General features: G+C 50.6%; 7 protein-coding genes across 8 annotated transcripts; 3 read left to right on the plus strand and 4 right to left on the minus strand.

Moving 5' to 3' along the window:
• Positions 1 to 95: 95 nt before the first annotated feature.
• Positions 96 to 1,194, plus strand: PV06_06162 (uncharacterized protein). Its single transcript, XM_016407243.1, has 2 exons — positions 96 to 243; positions 299 to 1,194. Exons 1-2 carry the CDS (start codon positions 131 to 133, stop codon positions 975 to 977), a joined length of 792 nt encoding a protein of 263 aa, XP_016262847.1. The 5' UTR covers positions 96 to 130; the 3' UTR covers positions 978 to 1,194.
• Positions 1,046 to 2,123, minus strand: PV06_06163 (pre-rRNA-processing protein PNO1). The gene has a single exon (XM_016407244.1). The coding sequence runs from the start codon at positions 2,006 to 2,008 to the stop codon at positions 1,226 to 1,228; it is 783 nt and encodes a 260-aa protein (XP_016262848.1). The 5' UTR covers positions 2,009 to 2,123; the 3' UTR covers positions 1,046 to 1,225.
• A 101-nt stretch (positions 2,124 to 2,224) lies between these two features.
• Positions 2,225 to 5,168, plus strand: PV06_06164 (uncharacterized protein). Its single transcript, XM_016407245.1, has 2 exons — positions 2,225 to 4,494; positions 4,614 to 5,168. Exons 1-2 carry the CDS (start codon positions 2,341 to 2,343, stop codon positions 4,635 to 4,637), a joined length of 2,178 nt encoding a protein of 725 aa, XP_016262849.1. The 5' UTR covers positions 2,225 to 2,340; the 3' UTR covers positions 4,638 to 5,168.
• PV06_06165 lies at positions 5,007 to 6,805 on the minus strand (the record flags this gene model as incomplete). Of its 2 annotated transcripts, XM_016407247.1 has the most annotated exons (3): positions 6,782 to 6,805; positions 6,209 to 6,482; positions 5,007 to 6,156 (listed from the first exon to the last, which is right to left on the minus strand). In XM_016407247.1, the coding sequence occupies exon 3, from the start codon at positions 6,031 to 6,033 to the stop codon at positions 5,011 to 5,013; it is 1,023 nt and encodes a 340-aa protein (XP_016262851.1). In that variant the 5' UTR covers positions 6,034 to 6,156; positions 6,209 to 6,482; positions 6,782 to 6,805. The 2 variants fall into 2 exon arrangements, with proteins under 2 accessions (XP_016262851.1, XP_016262850.1); XM_016407246.1 differs by lacking the exon at positions 6,782 to 6,805 and having other exon boundaries at positions 5,011 to 6,156; positions 6,209 to 6,628.
• A 397-nt stretch (positions 6,806 to 7,202) lies between these two features.
• PV06_06166 (uncharacterized protein) lies at positions 7,203 to 10,518 on the minus strand. Its single transcript, XM_016407248.1, has 2 exons — positions 10,219 to 10,518; positions 7,203 to 10,162 (listed from the first exon to the last, which is right to left on the minus strand). The coding sequence occupies exon 2, from the start codon at positions 10,005 to 10,007 to the stop codon at positions 7,287 to 7,289; it is 2,721 nt and encodes a 906-aa protein (XP_016262852.1). The 5' UTR covers positions 10,008 to 10,162; positions 10,219 to 10,518; the 3' UTR covers positions 7,203 to 7,286.
• A 124-nt stretch (positions 10,519 to 10,642) lies between these two features.
• PV06_06167 (uncharacterized protein) lies at positions 10,643 to 12,759 on the plus strand. Its single transcript, XM_016407249.1, has 3 exons — positions 10,643 to 11,705; positions 11,761 to 12,004; positions 12,086 to 12,759. The coding sequence occupies exons 1-3, from the start codon at positions 11,068 to 11,070 to the stop codon at positions 12,563 to 12,565; spliced, it is 1,362 nt and encodes a 453-aa protein (XP_016262853.1). The 5' UTR covers positions 10,643 to 11,067; the 3' UTR covers positions 12,566 to 12,759.
• On the minus strand, positions 12,738 to 13,847 carry PV06_06168 (uncharacterized protein; the record flags this gene model as incomplete). Its single annotated transcript, XM_016407250.1, has 2 exons — positions 12,738 to 13,613; positions 13,671 to 13,847. The coding sequence occupies 2 exons, from the start codon at positions 13,845 to 13,847 to the stop codon at positions 12,738 to 12,740; spliced, it is 1,053 nt and encodes a 350-aa protein (XP_016262854.1).
• Between the last annotated feature and the right edge of the window lie 3,482 nt (positions 13,848 to 17,329).

Below are 17,329 nucleotides of genomic sequence, written 5' to 3' on the forward strand. Positions count from 1 at the left end.
GGAGCTTACTACGGCGCGCCATTGCGTTTCTGGGCCAGCCCGCAGGCACACGGGGATTGCGACTGCATAGTATATCATTTCTAGGATATTTACAACTTTGAAACCTCTCTTCATAATCCCTCTTCTAAGCATGGCTTCCTTACTTAATACCGGGGCTATGCCCTCAGATCAGCCTGGCTACTCGTTCACAAACTCTGCCGCTGCCACTGAGGCGGCCGGAACCAAGCAACACGCTTTCTCCCCGTCAGTTTGAGAAGCTCATCATGGATTCAAGTACAGGAAGCTGACCGTATACCAGATACACAGATAATGGTGGCTCGACGTTAGGAATCACTGGTGCCGATTTTGCTATCCTCGCTGGTGATACGCGATCGACCTCCGGCTACAACATCAACACCCGCTACGAACCCAAGCTCTTTCGGATTGGAGATGAAGAAGACTCATCACGCATCGTTTTGTCAGTTGTTGGGTTTGCTGCAGATGGACATGCTTTGAAAGAACGGCTAGATGCGATTGCAAAGATGTACAAGTATCAACATGGCAAGTCCATGAGTGTCAAGGCATGTGCACAGCGGCTATCCACGATCCTCTACCAGAAACGATTCTTTCCATACTACGTCCACGCAATCCTCGGCGGTCTAGATGAGGATGGGAAGGGAGCATTGTACAGCTACGATCCGGTTGGCAGCTACGAGCGAGAACAGTGTCGAGCAGCCGGTGCCGCGGCAAGTCTGATCATGCCTTTCCTGGATAACCAGGTCAACTACAAAAATCAATATATCCCAGCCTCGGGATATGGACACGAATTGCAACAAAGACAAGTCGAGACTCTGCCCAAAGACGTGGTGGTGGGACTGGTCAAGGATGCTTTCACGAGCGCCACTGAGCGACACATTGAAGTTGGTGATGGTCTTCAGATGTTCATCATTACGAAGGATGGGGTTCAAGAGACATTCACCCCTCTCAAGAGGGACTAGACCAGGTTAGAAAAGGTACTGGCTTCTGGTGGCGTTGTCATTGTATGCATGGTATGGCGAACGGGAAACTGGCCAATTCAGTATTGATTGGTCTTCATATCTGTCTCATGCTTTCTACGCTTTTTTGATCCTACCCAAGCATGGAATATTGTAGTTTACTGATGTCCTCGTACTACCAAAGCACAAAACCCTCTGTAACGCCATCTTTCACCCGTCATACCCGTCATAAATCGTGCCTTGCACCTCGATCAGAATCGCTCCTTCATTCTTCTTGCGACCGTCCGTAAATTCCCATACACTTTTCCAGGTGGTGCGCCCAAAATCAAACTGACAATCGCTTCTCTGGCTATTCTAATGTTCTGGAACCCACCTAGAATATGGATCTTGCTGTCCGCCAGCACAACTCTCGTCTTACTCGTATTCTCGATCGCAAATTTCGTCTTCCCGTCCTTGCCTGCTATCCGACCGATCGCTCGACCCAGATGTTCGCCCTGCAATGTCTTGACGTCCTTGATTTCAAAGGTCTCGATGTACAGATCGTCCAGCCTCAGGAGAGCAATGGCATCATCCGTGTCGAATCCGAGGGTGAAGGCTTTGACAAAGTCTTCGCCCTTCTGCAGAGCCCCGGAGTCGGTCGTGAATTTCGACGTCCGCAGCTCCACCGCCTTGGATTTGACGTTCATCCGCACTTGGAGTTTGAGGTGCTCGACTAACGGAGGATATATTTTGGGCCAGTTGGTTTTCAACGGGGTCATACGGTGTGGTGGGATGGGGACCTTGCGGGACTGTATTCGCACAGCGGCGGGAGAGTCTGCCTGGGATGCTGGTGCGAAACGAGGTCGGCCTTCTTCGTCGACTTGCATGCTCGTGTCATCTGTTCCTTCTGGAGAGAAAATTGTGTCTTGTGGTGCGGTGATCAGGTCAAGGTCGCCTGTCTCATCGGTGGGTTGGTTGAGGGAAGGTTCTTGGAGTTGTGCCTCTGTCTGTGCGAGGGCTTCAGGAGCGCGTTGCAGCGCCGTAGGAGCAGGCATGTTGTCGATGAAGAATTCAGTGCTCCCTATTTGGTAGTGGACAATGGAATATTCCGTTGTCTGGGTTTGGTTTGTCTGTAAGAAATTGTTGATGGCGGTGGTTGTGAGGGTTTCGGCTTCGGGCGCAGAAAATAATTTTCTCCGCAGCGGATTTTGGGCTTGAAAATCACGATTTCATTGACAGGCGAGACTTTTCCGGTTTGCATCATCCATGCACATGCTTCTCTTCCCTCCTCGCTTCCTTTCATCCTTCAATCGCCTCATTCTGCCAACCACGAGGCTTCCTCTACATTATCCCACACACCCACCTGTATCACTATGACTTCTCGACTATGACGGACGTCTTTGTCCGAGGCATACATGATGTCTCGAAGTTTGCTGCACTGGCTCCCAGAACGACCCGAGTGACACAAAGGCTCCCAGCCTCTTCCAACCGAAGCTTCAGATACCACACCCCGAGACGAATAGCACTATTCCAGAGTCCTTCAAACAGCTATGGCACCCATGCTTCCGGAGAACTCTGTAGGAGAGATATTCTATCGGCCGAAGGAGGACGCTCACTCGTCGCACCGACAGCGTCCCACGCAAACTTCAGCGCAACAAGGTGTCCTTTCCAAGTACAGACATCAGCGCTAGGCCTACATTTAACCAGAAGGAACGCTGAATCCTGGCCACGAACTCGTCTGACCCGGGTGCTCCGAAGAGCCTTTCACCAGAGCCAACGGCGCACGGAAAGGTCGAATTTGAAAAGAGAAGGAGTGGAACAAGAAGCAACGAACAAAGCCTCGAAACCCAAAGGACTACAGGAACAGAATGCAGCCAAGGTTGAGGCAGGACCGGAACAGTCCCATCACGAGCATTTTTACGACAGAATACACATGCCGCAGTTTCATCGTCCGACAAAGGAAGAGCTCCTGGCGGCCGCCACTGGATTCTGGTCGCGACTCAAGGTTCGCTTCAAGTGGTTGACCATTAAGAGCACTCGACCATTCAATGTCGATGAAATTGTTGGTTTTATCTCGTGGATCGCGCTGGGTCATGTCATCTGGATTGTCGTAGGAACCACGACCTTTGTATCACTGGCCATACTTGCCATCAATACGGTCTTCGCTCAGGAAACGTTGGCTGGCTGGATCGGCAATTATTTGACCAAGTCATCGGGTCTTCAAGTGGTGTTCGAATCGGCCATCGTTCCAAAGTGGAGTGATGGAGTCATCACATTCAAGAACGTATTCGTCTCAAGGAGGCCCGGCCAAAGCAAGTCTCGCGTCATAAAGGGTTCGCCCGAGGCAGCTGCGCAAGCCTCTTCAGCAGAAGACCCTGTGCCGCCAGAGGAGCAGAATTATACACAATTCGACATAACTATTGGCGAAGTCAACGTCACACTCTCGTTCAGCAAGTGGTGGAACTCCAAAGGGCCTCTACAAAACGTCGAGATCAAACACATCCGAGGCGTGGTCGACCGAACCCACGTCTTTTGGACCGACGAACCGATCGACCCCAAATCATACCGTCACGAACATGTCCCGGGCGACTTTGAGATTGAGTCTTTCAAGATCGAAGACCTCCTCGTCACCGTCCTACAGCCAGAAGGCTTCCGCCCATTCCCCATCAGCATCTACAACGCAGATCTCCCCCGCCTACGTAAGCAGTGGCTCTTTTACGATTTCCTCGGTGCGAACAGCATGACAGGCGAATTCGACCGATCCCTCTTCACCATCCATCCTCGCCAGACACACTCGTACACTGGCGCCACGTTACAGCATTCGGACGATCCGTCCAACGAGCCGTGGAGAAAGCAATCCCGAATCCGTATCGACGCAATGAACATTGATCACCTCAATCGTGGCGCCGTCGGCCCCCTGTCGTGGATCCACGAAGGCAACGTCGACATCGTCGCGGACGTGATGATCCCCAACGACTGTGAAGAATCCGTCATGAAGGTCATGACGGACTTTTACGAGCGGATGGAAGACGCGCTCACCTCACGCAAGCGCTTCGACCCCGTCCCTGCTCGCGACGATACGACCGCCGTATCATCATCATCATCATCATTATACGGGGACGACGGCGGCGCCCTGCCCACGACGTCCACCGGGCTCAAGGCGGCTGCTGCTGCCGCCGCCGTTAGGGAAGAAGACAAGCGCTTCCTCGTGATGGATCTGCGCATCCACCTCAACGACGTCCGCGCCGTCGTGCCCCTCTTCACCCGGGACCTGTCGTACATCAACAACGCCCTCATCCGCCCCATCGTGGCCTACATCAACTCCCGCCGGACCTTCATCCCCATCAACTGCCGTGTCGTGAAGCGTCTGTCCGACTTTGACGGCAGCTGGACCGTCTTCGACTCGGGCCTCATGGACGACCTGTCGGCCGAGGTCTACGACGCCTTCGCGAGGGACGTCACAGACGAACAGGCACGCCTGAGACGCTTCAAAAAGGTCGGCCTGTGGAGTTTGCAATTGGCGGTCCAGGCCATTTTCTTGGTACGTTGTTTTTTTTTGTTCCCTTCGGTCCCAATATTGCCTCTTTTTTCTTTTTCCTTTTTTTTCCCTCAAAAAAAGAGAGTACACATTTACTAACGTCAACCTGCTTTTATTTATAGGGCATGGCGGGAAACATTGCCTAAGAATCCTGGTGGCTATGACAATGATTTTTACGGGGAGTACTAATGAAACGACAGCACACACAGACTCTTCTCTCCGTTTTTAATGAACATGGAACCGTCCATCCACATGAGTTGGGATCACGCAATGTACAAAAAAAAGTCTGGTTTGGTTATCGAGTCGTCTTGTTTGGATTCAGGCCTCTGAGCCCGGGGGAACATGAAGCGAGTTATGAGATGCGATGAGCGTTCTGGCGTCCCAAATGTGTACAAAGATGTTTCATAATCAGTCTAGGCCAACGGAGTCTGTCGGGTCTCAATGAATATGCCTCAACTTTTGATGTTTATTATGCCACATGAATTCATGATTCCTTTCGAGTCGAGTGAATTCCTGTCCTCAAGCCGATGAAGAGTTGCGTGATTGAGACCCTCTTAGCCGTCGTCGAGAAGAACTTCCTAGTATACCCATATGTCTTTTGGTTGAGACGCGGTTCGCGAGGGGCTCTTGTCGCTCGTGTCTTCTTCTCGACCATTTGGAGAACCTCGACCTCGTTGGGCCGGCCGTGTTTCGAGATTGGTCGACTTCGAGTGCATCGCATAATTCTCTAATTTCACTTCGACATCTTTGGGTTTCAATTTTCCATTCCTCGACTTCAGCTCGCCATTTGCTGACTACTTTTGGCCAATGCTTCACCCCAGCTTGTAGCTTGACGACTTCGTATTGCAAGTCCCCGACCTCGGCTTGCAACTCCACAGCCTTATTCCGCCATGTCGTAACTTCACCTTGCATTTTGACATGTCCCTTTGCGACCCGTTGTAGAACGGCCCATTGAAAGGATGGCTTGCTCTGCATGGTCGCCACGAACGCGGTATCGTCAGCGTGCTGCAATACATATTCGCTGCTTCTGCCCACCAGGACAGACCATAGATCAGCGTCGTCTTCGGGATTGATACTGAGCCCTCCCGCGCTGTCTATTCGACCTGACCGCCCAGAGGCAACAACCATTGCTAGTACATCCGTCCTGTCGGGCTGGATAGCAGTGTCGCTGGGTGTAGGCGAGCTTGGACTTCCATCTGGGCAGTCGACAAGCCCAGAGGCATCGGAGGCCTGACGTTGAGGCGCCTTTGTGGTCAGCGCACATCGTGATCTCACTGGTATGACGCCGGCAGAAGATATCGACAGGCCGAGTAGATGCTTCAAGGTCGGTACAAGGGCATGCGGAAGTCGGCTCAAATGATCTTTGATCATGGACACAACATCATCTCTGAGTTCGCTGATCTCATATCTATCCGTGAGCCAGTACATCTGTGCGTGGAGGGAGTCAGGCTCTTCCGTACTATATTGACCAAGCATCGGGCTGCAGTCTCCTGAATTCGCATCTCGTCCTAGGGTCATGATGCTCTGGATTGTTGGGAGCATCAAGTCTTGGGAGGCCACAGCCTTGAGTTCGTAGTATTGGCGCGTGTAGAGCCACAGAACAAGATAGGCGATGATAACGGGGCTTTCGTCGCGTAAAGTGATTGAAGCAGCCTGAAGTAGGGACTTTAATCATCAGAACAACAGAATTCAGGGTTCATCGTTGAGGCTAGCATACCTCGGGCGCACGAGGAAGTATTCTCTCGAAGAACTTAGATACGGAACGTAGTTCCTGGGCATGAATTTTCCAACTGTATTCTCCGACGATAATCGTCAAGCCAGGGTGTTCTGCTCTGTAAAGTTCGGAGACGAAGCTGAATAGAGGTCAGTATGGCTTTAGTTGACGATGAGAGATGAGAGAGTTTGAAGAATACTGCACCCAGCCGCTCAAACCATGCATCTGCATCTCAACCAGGCGCGGATATTGCGTTTTGTCATTAGACATTTCAAATCTAGAATACGTTCGGATTAGGAGAAGCGAGATAAAAGGGATTGAGAACAGCAGCGCGCAAATCACGTAGACTCGTTCGAAATCCATAATTGGAGCCGTTGGAATTGACAGGGAGATAGAACAGTCAAGGACAAAGTCAAACGAGGCAAATGGTATCGGCCTGAAGGCAAAGGTGAATGCGGCTTGAGCAAGTGAAGCCACTGCTCTTGCCACTGATCGAATCGAACCAAGCATGACACGTAAATCATGATGGAAACTGACATGGCATTGGGAGCACCGAGAAAGGATGCGCCTGCTTACACTCGATCGCATCATAACATTGACAGAATTTGCAAGGTCAACAGCACATCGAGATCTCGATACCAACCTGGACCTTTTACGTGGTTGTCATTTCAGCAACCCAACATGGGTAGAGTGCTCAAGAAGCATTCGTTATATGTACGCACACCTCTAGTCTGCTAGTCCTTGATCTCAAAGAAAAACAGGTCTGAAATAGGTATGTAACAAACCAGCAAGACTCCTTCAGCCAAACATCATCCGAGGATGAGTTTGTCGTGAAAGAGCAAGACAGGCTTTCCTCGATCTTGCGCGGGAAATGCTCAAAGGCATTCGTGACTTGTGATCTCCGACTATGGCATGACTGAAGCCGGAGACGTATGTTCTGTTCGAGTCGCGCTGTTGGAAACAATGCAATGGAAGGGTAATAAGCTCGACAAGGGTATGAAAAAAATGGTAACAGGTATATATGGGGTATCTGTGCTGGAGTGGAAATTAATATACAGCCATTTTGTACAACACTCACGAACTATGCGGCCATCTGTAGGCTTTTCTCCTGCCATCGCTCTGGATCTTGTTCGAACCAGTCCTTCTTCTCCCCAAGAATACAGGTAGATCTCAGTTCGGGAGAAAGCTCAACCAGGTACTTCTGGGCAACTCGTTGGACATCTTCCTTGGTAACATCGAGCAAGTTCTCCCGTGATTTCTGATCCATGTCTTCTGTTATGCCATACATGAATTCTTTACTGGCCGCGCTGCTGACGCTGCTGGGAGCATCAATACCTTGAAAGATGCTGAGTTTGCTTTCCTCCAGCTCTCGATTGCTCCAAACCTTGTCGCGAGCATACTCTCCAGCTCGTTTGAAGACTTGGAGAGAGTTCCGAGGATTAGGATCTCGGTACGAAGACATGGTGAAAAGACCGCTGATTGGACTTGCACTCGCCGAAGCACCATATGCACCGCCTTTCTCTCTCACTTCAGGATGCAAGAAATTGTGAACCAGGAGCTGACCGAGAATGGTCAGAGGTGCTTTGTCGGGTGAGGAGTAGGGTGCCGTTTGCAGGCAGCTGCCAGTATATGATACCTGAAAAGGTAGGTTGAAAAAAGCTCTCCTTGAAAGTGAAGATCCTGATACGACAGTGGACGAGCTAGAGTTTGCAATATTTGCCTGACCTTGTGGGAGCTCCGCCAGGAAGGCTTCAATCACAGAGCGGTTGGCAGATACTGACTCAGGCTCGCATACCAGACGCATCGATAGATCAGGCGAGTTAAGAATGGCAAAAGATTGAATCCTTTGCAGTTTCTCGATGACTTCCTGAAGGCTTTTTGGATCCTTGCGTGCAGCACTCAACGTTCGAGCCGTAGCCTCTATTTGAGTTAATCCTGACAGTTGATCCTGGAGAGTGCCTCGACGAGTAAGAGCAGCGGCGGCACTTGTTATAGCAAAGTGGTGACCACTCTCTGCCACTGCATCCAAAGCGCCCGAGGTTTTTGATTCCAGAAGTTCCTGTACAGCAGCAACAACCTTGGGGTTCTTGAAATCAATCTCCAATAACAGTGTGCGAATCAGGTCAAACATAGCTGGGACATTTCTGTCTAGGGCATGACCACTGACAATCAAACCTTCGTTGTATTTGTCTAAGCTCCAGGGTTCTGGGGCCGTGAAGGGAGAAATGGAGATGCCACCAGTCTTAAGTAGAATCTCAGCCTCAAGGTCCCCAACGGATTTGCTCTTGGTACCCAGTCGCATCAGGGACTCGGTGAACAGTGGCATCAACAATCTCAGATCTTCAGGAAGATTCTTCAGCACATGTTTTGCCTGGAAGTAGCTAATCCCATTTGTAGTTGTCTCACGCCAAAGACAGTTGACATCGCCAATCTTTGACTGGTAGCGTGGTTTCCTCTCCTTCTCCCGTGCGATATCACTCACACGGAGTGTAGGCAACGACTCGAGATTCTTGGATTGGGCGGACTCTTGTTCTTCGAGCAGCTGTAACTCTTGTTTACCCAGCTCGGCAATGGCTGCCTCTGGCGAGGTTGCATTCTTTTTAAATTCTTCTAGGACAGATCTTCTCCGTTCCTCCTCTTGCGTTTCCAGAGCCTGTCCATAATTCTCAGATGGTGTCATTGTGAATTGCATGCATTTGTCGTTCATGAAATATTTCTGTACAAGGTTTTCAAGATACTTTTCATCTCGCAATCGTAGCTTGAAGGCATCAATGATTTCATTCCAAGCGAGGCCGTCCATCGGATTGACACCATTGAACCAACCAGCCAGAGTCTTCTCCAAAAGACCCATTCCAAAATTGGCTGTTTTATGTTTGAGACTGAGCTCTAACTGGTGCATATAGCCTTCAATTTTATGAGGTAGGAATGCTTCATGTGCCTTATCTCTGAGTATACTCTGGATCGTGTCCTTCAAGCCAGCAGTATCCTCTGCCTTCATCCCATCGAGACCGATCGAGAAAGTGCCGACTTTGGTCGAACTATCGTACCCGGAGTTGGGACTGAAGTTGGTTCCCAGTCCCGACTCGATCAAACCCTGGTAGAGCGGCGAGCCATATCCATTCATCAAAAGCGACATCATGATACTAACGGAAAAAGTCTCGACGATATCGGAGGCCTGGCACCCAAGCCAGGTTATTGAAGACTTATACTGACGGTCTGTCGGTTGCATCGTATCAAGGGGCCCAGAGACTTCGAAGGTAAGAGGGCCACGGGAAAAATCAATTGGTAACTTGATTTCAGAATCTGGCGATGACTGCTCGAATTTCGATAGCGTCTCGTCGACTTGTTGAAGATGCTCGGCAAGACTAAGATTGCCATAAGAAAAGATCTTTGCATTGCTTGGATGGTAATGTTGTCGGGAGAAGTCAACAAGCTGTTCGTAAGTGAGGTTAGTCATTACCTCTGGATCGCCACCAGAGTTGTGTAAAGATGGAAATAGATGTTCTCTAAATCTAATGTAGAACAAATAGCTCGCATCAGACATCTGACCCTTCATCTCGTTATATACGACACCCTTGAAGATGACGTTCTCCTCTGTAGCGGGTCCGCGAGGATCTTCTGGTCCAAGCCGCCATCCTTCTTGTAAGAAATCAGTCCGCTTGAGTAGTGGATGCAACGTGGCGTCGAGGTAGACTGAGGACAGATTCTGGTAGTCTGTCGCGTTTGTAGTCGCAAAAGGATAGGATGTGTAGTCGGAGGAGGTGAAAGCATTCATGAAATTGGACAGAGACCGGGGCATCATCTTGAAAAAAGGATCTCGAACTGGATATTTTTCGCTTCCACATAAGGTAACATGCTCCAGTATATGAGGCAAGCCTGTTCTATCCGTGGGGTTTGTCTTGAAATTGATGGCAAAAACATTGTTCTTGTCATCTCTAGCCACATGCAGATATTCTGCTTTTGTTTTGTCATGTTCTAATCGTAGTGCCGTCAAGTGTAATTCTGGAACATACTTGATCTCTTTCAAGGTGAATCCTTGTATGCTCTCTCCCGGTTTTGGGTATGCCGACAAATCTGTTACCGAAGCATATCCTTTTCTGCTGTGTGGTCCATTCCAACATATTCTGGTATTAGGTGCAGTTCGTCGGGCGCAGGTCTGGAGGCCATGGCGAATCGCACCATGCCTGAGCATGACAGTTCGTGCTGCTTTCGTACCGAGGACAAATTCCGGAAGGGAGTACGACCGTTGTCTCGTCGGCTGATTGAAGGTGAGTGAACGGGCAATTCTTCCTGTCAATAGGTGAAAATGGCAGATGGACCAAGGCAGATGTAGAGGTAATAGATTTTACTCATATATGCCAACGTAGTCACGTGCAGTCCTCGAAGTTGCCTCACCAGGTCTTCGTTGTTCAATCAATTCAATAACTCGGTGTACCTCTTGTAGTGAACGATAACAACATACAGTAATACTTGAACTCGGGTGGCATTATTGTTCGCAAAGCATTTCTCTTACCAGATTCCGTCTAAACCGCCCTGTTGCGCATTGTACGAATGGGCTTGGCCCTGAGCAAAGATCTGCGTTTCCTCTCCACCACTTCGATTCCCGGACGTTGATATTGACTCTCAACTCTGCTATCTTAGGCCCTTAGCATTTGCTTCAAGCATCCTAACTCCAAGCAGACATATTCCACCGCCCTAGCCGCGCAAAGACAGCAATTGAACGACTTCATCTGCCCCAACGGACTCTACCTGCGCTCTCAGATGTACGGGGAAAGTCCCTCATCTACACGTTACATTGATAGTTGTTGGCTCTGAAAGAGCCCCGGAGTTCGAAGAACAGGCGATCGTCAGAGATATCTCATATGGCTACCATTGCTCAGAGCCCGATCTCCCAGACAACGACGGTAACAAATGGCGACATGCAGGATCTGCCCCCGCCAGCGGCTACGGGCAAGAAGGCCAAACCGAAGAAGGACAAACAATTGAGTGCGGAAGAGAATGCGAAATTGATCCAGGCACGATTATCACAGCTTGAACAAGAAAAGGCTGGAGAGAAGAGCCAACAAGCAGAAGTTGACCGAGAAGTCAAGAAGGCTCAACGAGATCTCAACGAGTTGATCAATAGCGTAGAAGGACATTCTGGACAGCTCGAGCTTGCGAAAAGAAAATATGAAGAGCTTTTGCGAGACATGGAGAAGATGAACCGAGAATACCAACGGACCAAAAAGCGCGCAGATCAACTTCAAAAAGACCAGGAGAAGTCAAAGTCTGAGCATAGCAAGACCGCAACAATGAAGGACAAACTAGAAAAGCTTTGCCGAGAATTGACGAAGGAAAACAAGAAACTCAAGGACGAGAACAAGAAACTTGAAGAGACAGACAAACGGGCCCGCGAAAATATCAATGACAGACTCGATCAGATGTTGTACGACGTTCAAGAAGTGATGAACTCTAAGCCGGGTACACATTCTGAGAATCTGCATCTTGAGTTGGACGAACTGTATGTTGCATGAGAATCATTCAAGAGACAAGGATACTGACTATACGTTTAACAGATTCAGGACGCGGTGCAAAGTACTGGCAGATCAAGCAGAAATCCGAGAGCTGCATTTCAAAGCAATACTTCGACATAAAGACGCTGAAATCGCTCATCTACAAGCAAAGCACGAGGTCGAACGTCGAAGAGCCGATGCAGAAGCTGGACGGTGCCGGCAGCTCACTAATCAGGTTTCTACGTTTTCCCATACAGAAGCGGAGTTGCGCAGCCAGCTCAACATCTACGTCGAGAAATTCAAGCAGGTTAGTTTGCAGTCCCCCTCCCCCAAGCCCTCCTTTATTTTGTCGATACAAATGGCTGAAATCTTGCTCACAATGCAGCAGGTGGAAGACACGCTCAACAACAGCAATGAGCTGTTCATGACATTTAGGCGAGAGATGGAAGAAATGTCCAAGAAGACGAAGCGACTCGAAAAGGAGAATGCCACGTTGACTAGGAAGCATGACCAGACGAATCGCAATATCCTTGAGATGGCCGAGGAGCGAACTAGAGACAAGGAGGATCTGGAACGGCTTAGAAAGCAGGAAACCCAGATGCGAAACATCATCAAGAGTATGCAAGAGCAAGGCCGCGGTCCGCCTGTGCAGCAAGAGCTTGTCGAGTCCAGTGAGTACGACGAGGAGGACGAGGAAGGGTATGGTGACGAAGACGAAGAAGACGACGATATTAGTTACGAAGACGAGGAAGAATCGGCCGCCGAAATCACGAAGCCTGTATTTGGACCGGTGCCTCCGCCAGAGATGGTGGCAAACAAAGCTAATGGCCAGAAAGCAGCCGCCTTGGTTAACGGCGCCCAACATTAAAGGTAGCCTGGCGCAGCTGCGTTGGTATTTTTGGTGGTGCATTACATATTCGCATCAGGGTCGTTCTTACTGTAAAGGATGCTTTGTTGCGCCCGCCCATAGCTTGAATGGCGATCAGTGTATCTGTATGAATCCAATTGTCCCTGACCAAGCACCCAAGCACCGAGTGTCCCTATAGTCTACTTCGCGGACCCCCGATATATGAGCTTCCTAACCTCAGCATGTCTTCGGCCTGAGAGACCATTTCCTCGACGATCGCCCTGGCCGGCTTGACGTCCTTGATGATGGCCGCGACCTGCCCCATTAGGAACGGCATGTCAATCTCATTCTCTTGTTCCAGGTCGTACTGCATGGGTACGATGCCCTTTTCTGTCAAGTCCCGGATTCGCTCAGGCTGATCTTCCCACTTCTTCACGTACTCGTTCATCCTACACCGCAGGGGCCGCCCACTCACGACCAGCGTGCGCAGGGTGTCTGTGAAATCGGCACTCACCACCGCCTCCTTGTGCAATCTGCTCGCGCCACTCTCTTCGGCCGCGACGAACCTCGTGCCGACCCAAACTCCGACGGCGCCTTGCATCAGACTGCTCGCCAGACTGCGCCCGTCGTAGATTCCACCGGCGGCCACCACGAGCGCTGGCTCTCCCGTCAGGGGCGACTTGTATCTCTTCGCGACATCGCACACCGCGGGGATGAGGATGCTGTTGGCGATGTCGCCGGTGTGACCGCCGCCCTCGGTACCCTGCGCGCAGACGATGTCCACGCCCGCCTTGAGAGCCTTCTCGGCGTGCTTCGGCGCACCGACCATGTTCATAACCAGGATTCCGGCTTCGTGGAGGCGTTTGATCGTCCTGGCGGGCGGGACGCCGACCGCAGACACGAAGATCTTTGCGCCGTTACGGATGGTCACTTCGATCAGCTCGTCGAGTTGGCCGTGTGTGTAGTCGTGGTTCGTCTTGCGGGCATTACCACCTACCTGGGGAAGTGCCAGGTCCACGCCGAATGGGAGCGAGGGATCGCTCAGGTTGGATTTCAGTTCGTCTATGATCTGTGCGAGTCAGTCGTCCGCCACTTGGTTGCAGGTGTACGGGAGCCAGTGTAATACCTCTTGTAGCTGCTTTGGTGTATACCCTAGTCCACCTATCGTGCCTATGCCACCGGCGTTGGACACTGCTGCGGCGAGCGGACCGCCTGAGGTACGAGCCATGCCAGCGAGCATGATTGGGTATTTGATACCCAGCAACTTTGTCAACGGGGTGGTGAGAGGCGGTGGGGACGACATCTTGAGCAGTAGGGACGAGGACAAATCTACAGATCAAGTCAAGGGAAAGGTGGAAGAAGAGAACGGATTGTTGTAATGGCAAAGAAATCTAGGTCAGCATTTTGTCTACAAGAATCCGGGGACTCGTTCAAATACTCGCTCTCCAGACAATGGTCAACTGTGGGGTTGGGCTACACAGCGCGCGCAACTACCGAGGCTCTCGACAGAAAGACTACGGCAGGATGGCGGTAAGCTGATCATACTTGTAACAGTCCCCTGACAAGATGCCGAGGTCTAAAAACACTTAGGATGCAGTTGTGGTTTGTCCAGTGAGTCGTATTATGATGAGGATGCTATGTTATATACCGAGGATCATCATTTCTTTGGGTGTGATATTGGTAGAGGAAGGGCATCCTTGGAGCAAGGGGAGAAGAGAAGAAATGACGGGGAAGTTTAGGTAGAGACAGTTATACAATACCCGTGCCTGACAAGAAGAACCAGCCCCTATTATGTGGAGTTTGTCGCTGTATCTCCTGGTCAGACATGACATTTTGGCAGACATAACAAACCTCGAAAGATTTCGTGCTTGTCTCCTTTTCCAGCTGTTATCGCAAAAGTGGTGCTCTATAGGTACAGAGTAGCAACCAGAGAGCTCTACCTGTACAAAGTACCGTATACAAAATCATTACCTCCTTGATAAACTACATCCGGCAAACCTGTGCGTCAGAACGAGTATGCAGAGAAATCGATTTCTACGATTCAGTCAACACTTGGCGATTGCTACGCAACAAGTTTGCTACGAGGCTGGCACTCCATGACACACAGATTGGAGCCGAGAGCCCGATATACATCCAACAAGCTAAGTGGTCTCGTTTTCGCAATACTCTGTTTGCTTTACATGGTTTCATCGTCTCAAAGGTCGATGCTTCAATCGATGGTCAGTTACAGATTCAGTCTTTGTATCATGCTGCCTGGGACCTGCAAAGTGCTGTTAGCCTCCCCCAACACACAAATTGACCTCTGTAGAGGCAGACTTGCATTTCCCTTCTTCTATCGCATTTTATGGCGGCGACCCGTCATCAAGCTGTCTTCCAACGAGCCCGTCGACGTCCAATGGCCTACTGCCAGGGTTGTTCCTTGGCACGCCGTCCTCGCGAGGCTCGCTGTCCGTTGATCGCACGTTATCTGCTGAACTAGATGTGTTCCCAGTTTCAGTGGTTGACACTGGGCCCGACTGGATGGCCAGGCTCCTCTCTTGCAGATGCTGGCTTATGGCGCTTAGGGATGAATTGTCCCGGATGAAAGATACCGTCTCCTCCACCCCCTCCTCGGAACTGTCACGCAGAGCCGTGAGCAGGTCATTGAGGAGATTACTATGGGTTTCGTGCTCCTGTATTTGGCGTTTCAATTTGGTCTTGTGCCGGCCATCCTGCTCCTGATTGAAAATACATTGCTGGGACTTTTCAACACATCTATCGCAAGGCTGTGTGCCAATACACTGTCCGCAAAATTAGCTTGCACGGGGAGAGCAAGTGAGATTAACTTGTGCCCCCCGCGACGAACCTTTCGTCTAGCTTCCTTACATCCTACACAGGCAAATGATACGTTCTTCCGAGTGCGGAAATCTGGATCTCTTCTAGGCGGCGGCGGTGGTGGAGGTGGAGGAGGACGCGATGCATTGCTGCTGATGGAGCGATAGCTCGACATTGAGAGGATTGCGAAGGAGACTTGTCAACCTGCATTTTGACGGTCATGGCCATGTCTTTATATGTATCTAATTATGTCCTTTTTTGTGTCTTCATTCTAAGCCATACAGAAACCTGCATGATGCCCATGTCCGAAATATGATTCCGACATGCCTAAGATCGATGCCACTTGAAATCGCATTCGCCTGGAAAGGAAGCCCTTCGTTGGCTGGAGAATCCTCTCGTGGCCGTTTTTACCGAGGCCGTAAATACTGCCTTTGCGATTGGCTGTGAATTGTCAGCGGATGCCGAGTCTCCAGCAATGCCATTAACGCCAGTTGAACGCGTTCGTGCGCGTCTCGTGTAGAAACCAATTAATTTATGCTCGCACGGTTACCACGATCACCAGGCATACTCTCCCCGCAACAAGTGCCTTTAAACTTGAGAAAGGTCATCTACGTTGATGATACATCGCAATGGCACTGACCGACGGTTTACTGCGGCCATGGCAAAAGGACGAGAATGCCCAGGAGCAAACTAGAGTGTCAAGCGACTACAATCCCCTCTATTCCTATCGTCTTTTACGAGGAGAAAGCAAACACTATGTGCAACAATATGGCGACATGTACTTCTTACGACTTGCGAAACTCAAGCCTGCCGTCGAAGCAATCGCCGCCGAAGATTGGGATGATTTTGAGATCGCAGGCGAAAGAGCCCAGAGGGTAGAAAGAGTGCTGGATGTCCGACAGGGTCAATTGTGTTGGGTCGTGGGGACAATATACATGGACATGCCTTTGAAGCCCAATATCCTGGATGACATTTCGAAAGACCACTGGGTCGCTGCGCCACCACCGCAGCATCCTTACTATTCCGAGAACGGAGACACTCAAGTGATGCTAGAGGACGAATCTGGTCGTCTGCGATTGACCGGGACAACGTTGAAGAACAGCATGTTGGTCACCGGTGTCATCGTGGCAGTGCTAGGGACGGAAAACGCCAATGGAGACTTCGAAGTGTTGGATCTACACGTCCCAGAACTGCCGTCACAGCCCAAGAGATGGGAGGGAGATGAAGAGGGAGGGAAAATGGACGTGGACCAGCCAGCGAAAAAGATTGCAGTTCTGAGTGGCCTGAACATCTCAGGTACCGACGCAGACACTTTGACGCTCTCCTTGCTCACTGAATTTCTGCTGGGCGAGTCCTTGGATACGGAAGACAGACAAGAGGCCAGCACGATCTCACGCTTGATCATTGCCGGAAACTCTGTCGTTCCCGAACTTGCACCTCAGCAGCCAGTAGCTGAAGACCCCAAAAAGCCCGGGAACAGGAAATACGGCTACGATGCGGCATCGTACAATCCTGTCCCAACTGCTCACCTTGACCAGTTCCTTGCTGAACTCCTCCCAAGCATCCCCATCACACTCCTCCCAGGCGATCAGGACCCGGCAAACGTCAGTCTACCGCAACAACCCATTCACCCTGCGATGTTCCCTCACTCACGAGCATATGCGACCGCCAACGTAAGCGATCCTGAAGCCGACCAACCTGGGTGGCTAGACAGTGTCACGAATCCTTGGGACGGCGACATCGAGGGGTGGCGATTCATGGGCAACAGTGGTCAACCTGTGGACGACATTCTCAAATATGTCGACTACGGTGGTCCCTACGGCAAAGGGGCTGATGGTAGGCTAGAGGTCATGGCTAGTATGCTGAGATGGCGGTGCGGGGCGCCTACAGCGCCAGACACATTGTGGTGTTATCCGTTCCAGGATCGCGACCAGTTCGTTATCGAACAATGTCCACATGTCTTCTTTGTCG

The sequence above is a fragment of the Exophiala oligosperma genome, assembly GCF_000835515.1.
Source record: "Exophiala oligosperma strain CBS 72588 unplaced genomic scaffold supercont1.5, whole genome shotgun sequence".
In the NCBI taxonomy this organism is placed as follows: Eukaryota; Fungi; Ascomycota; class Eurotiomycetes; order Chaetothyriales; family Herpotrichiellaceae; genus Exophiala; species Exophiala oligosperma.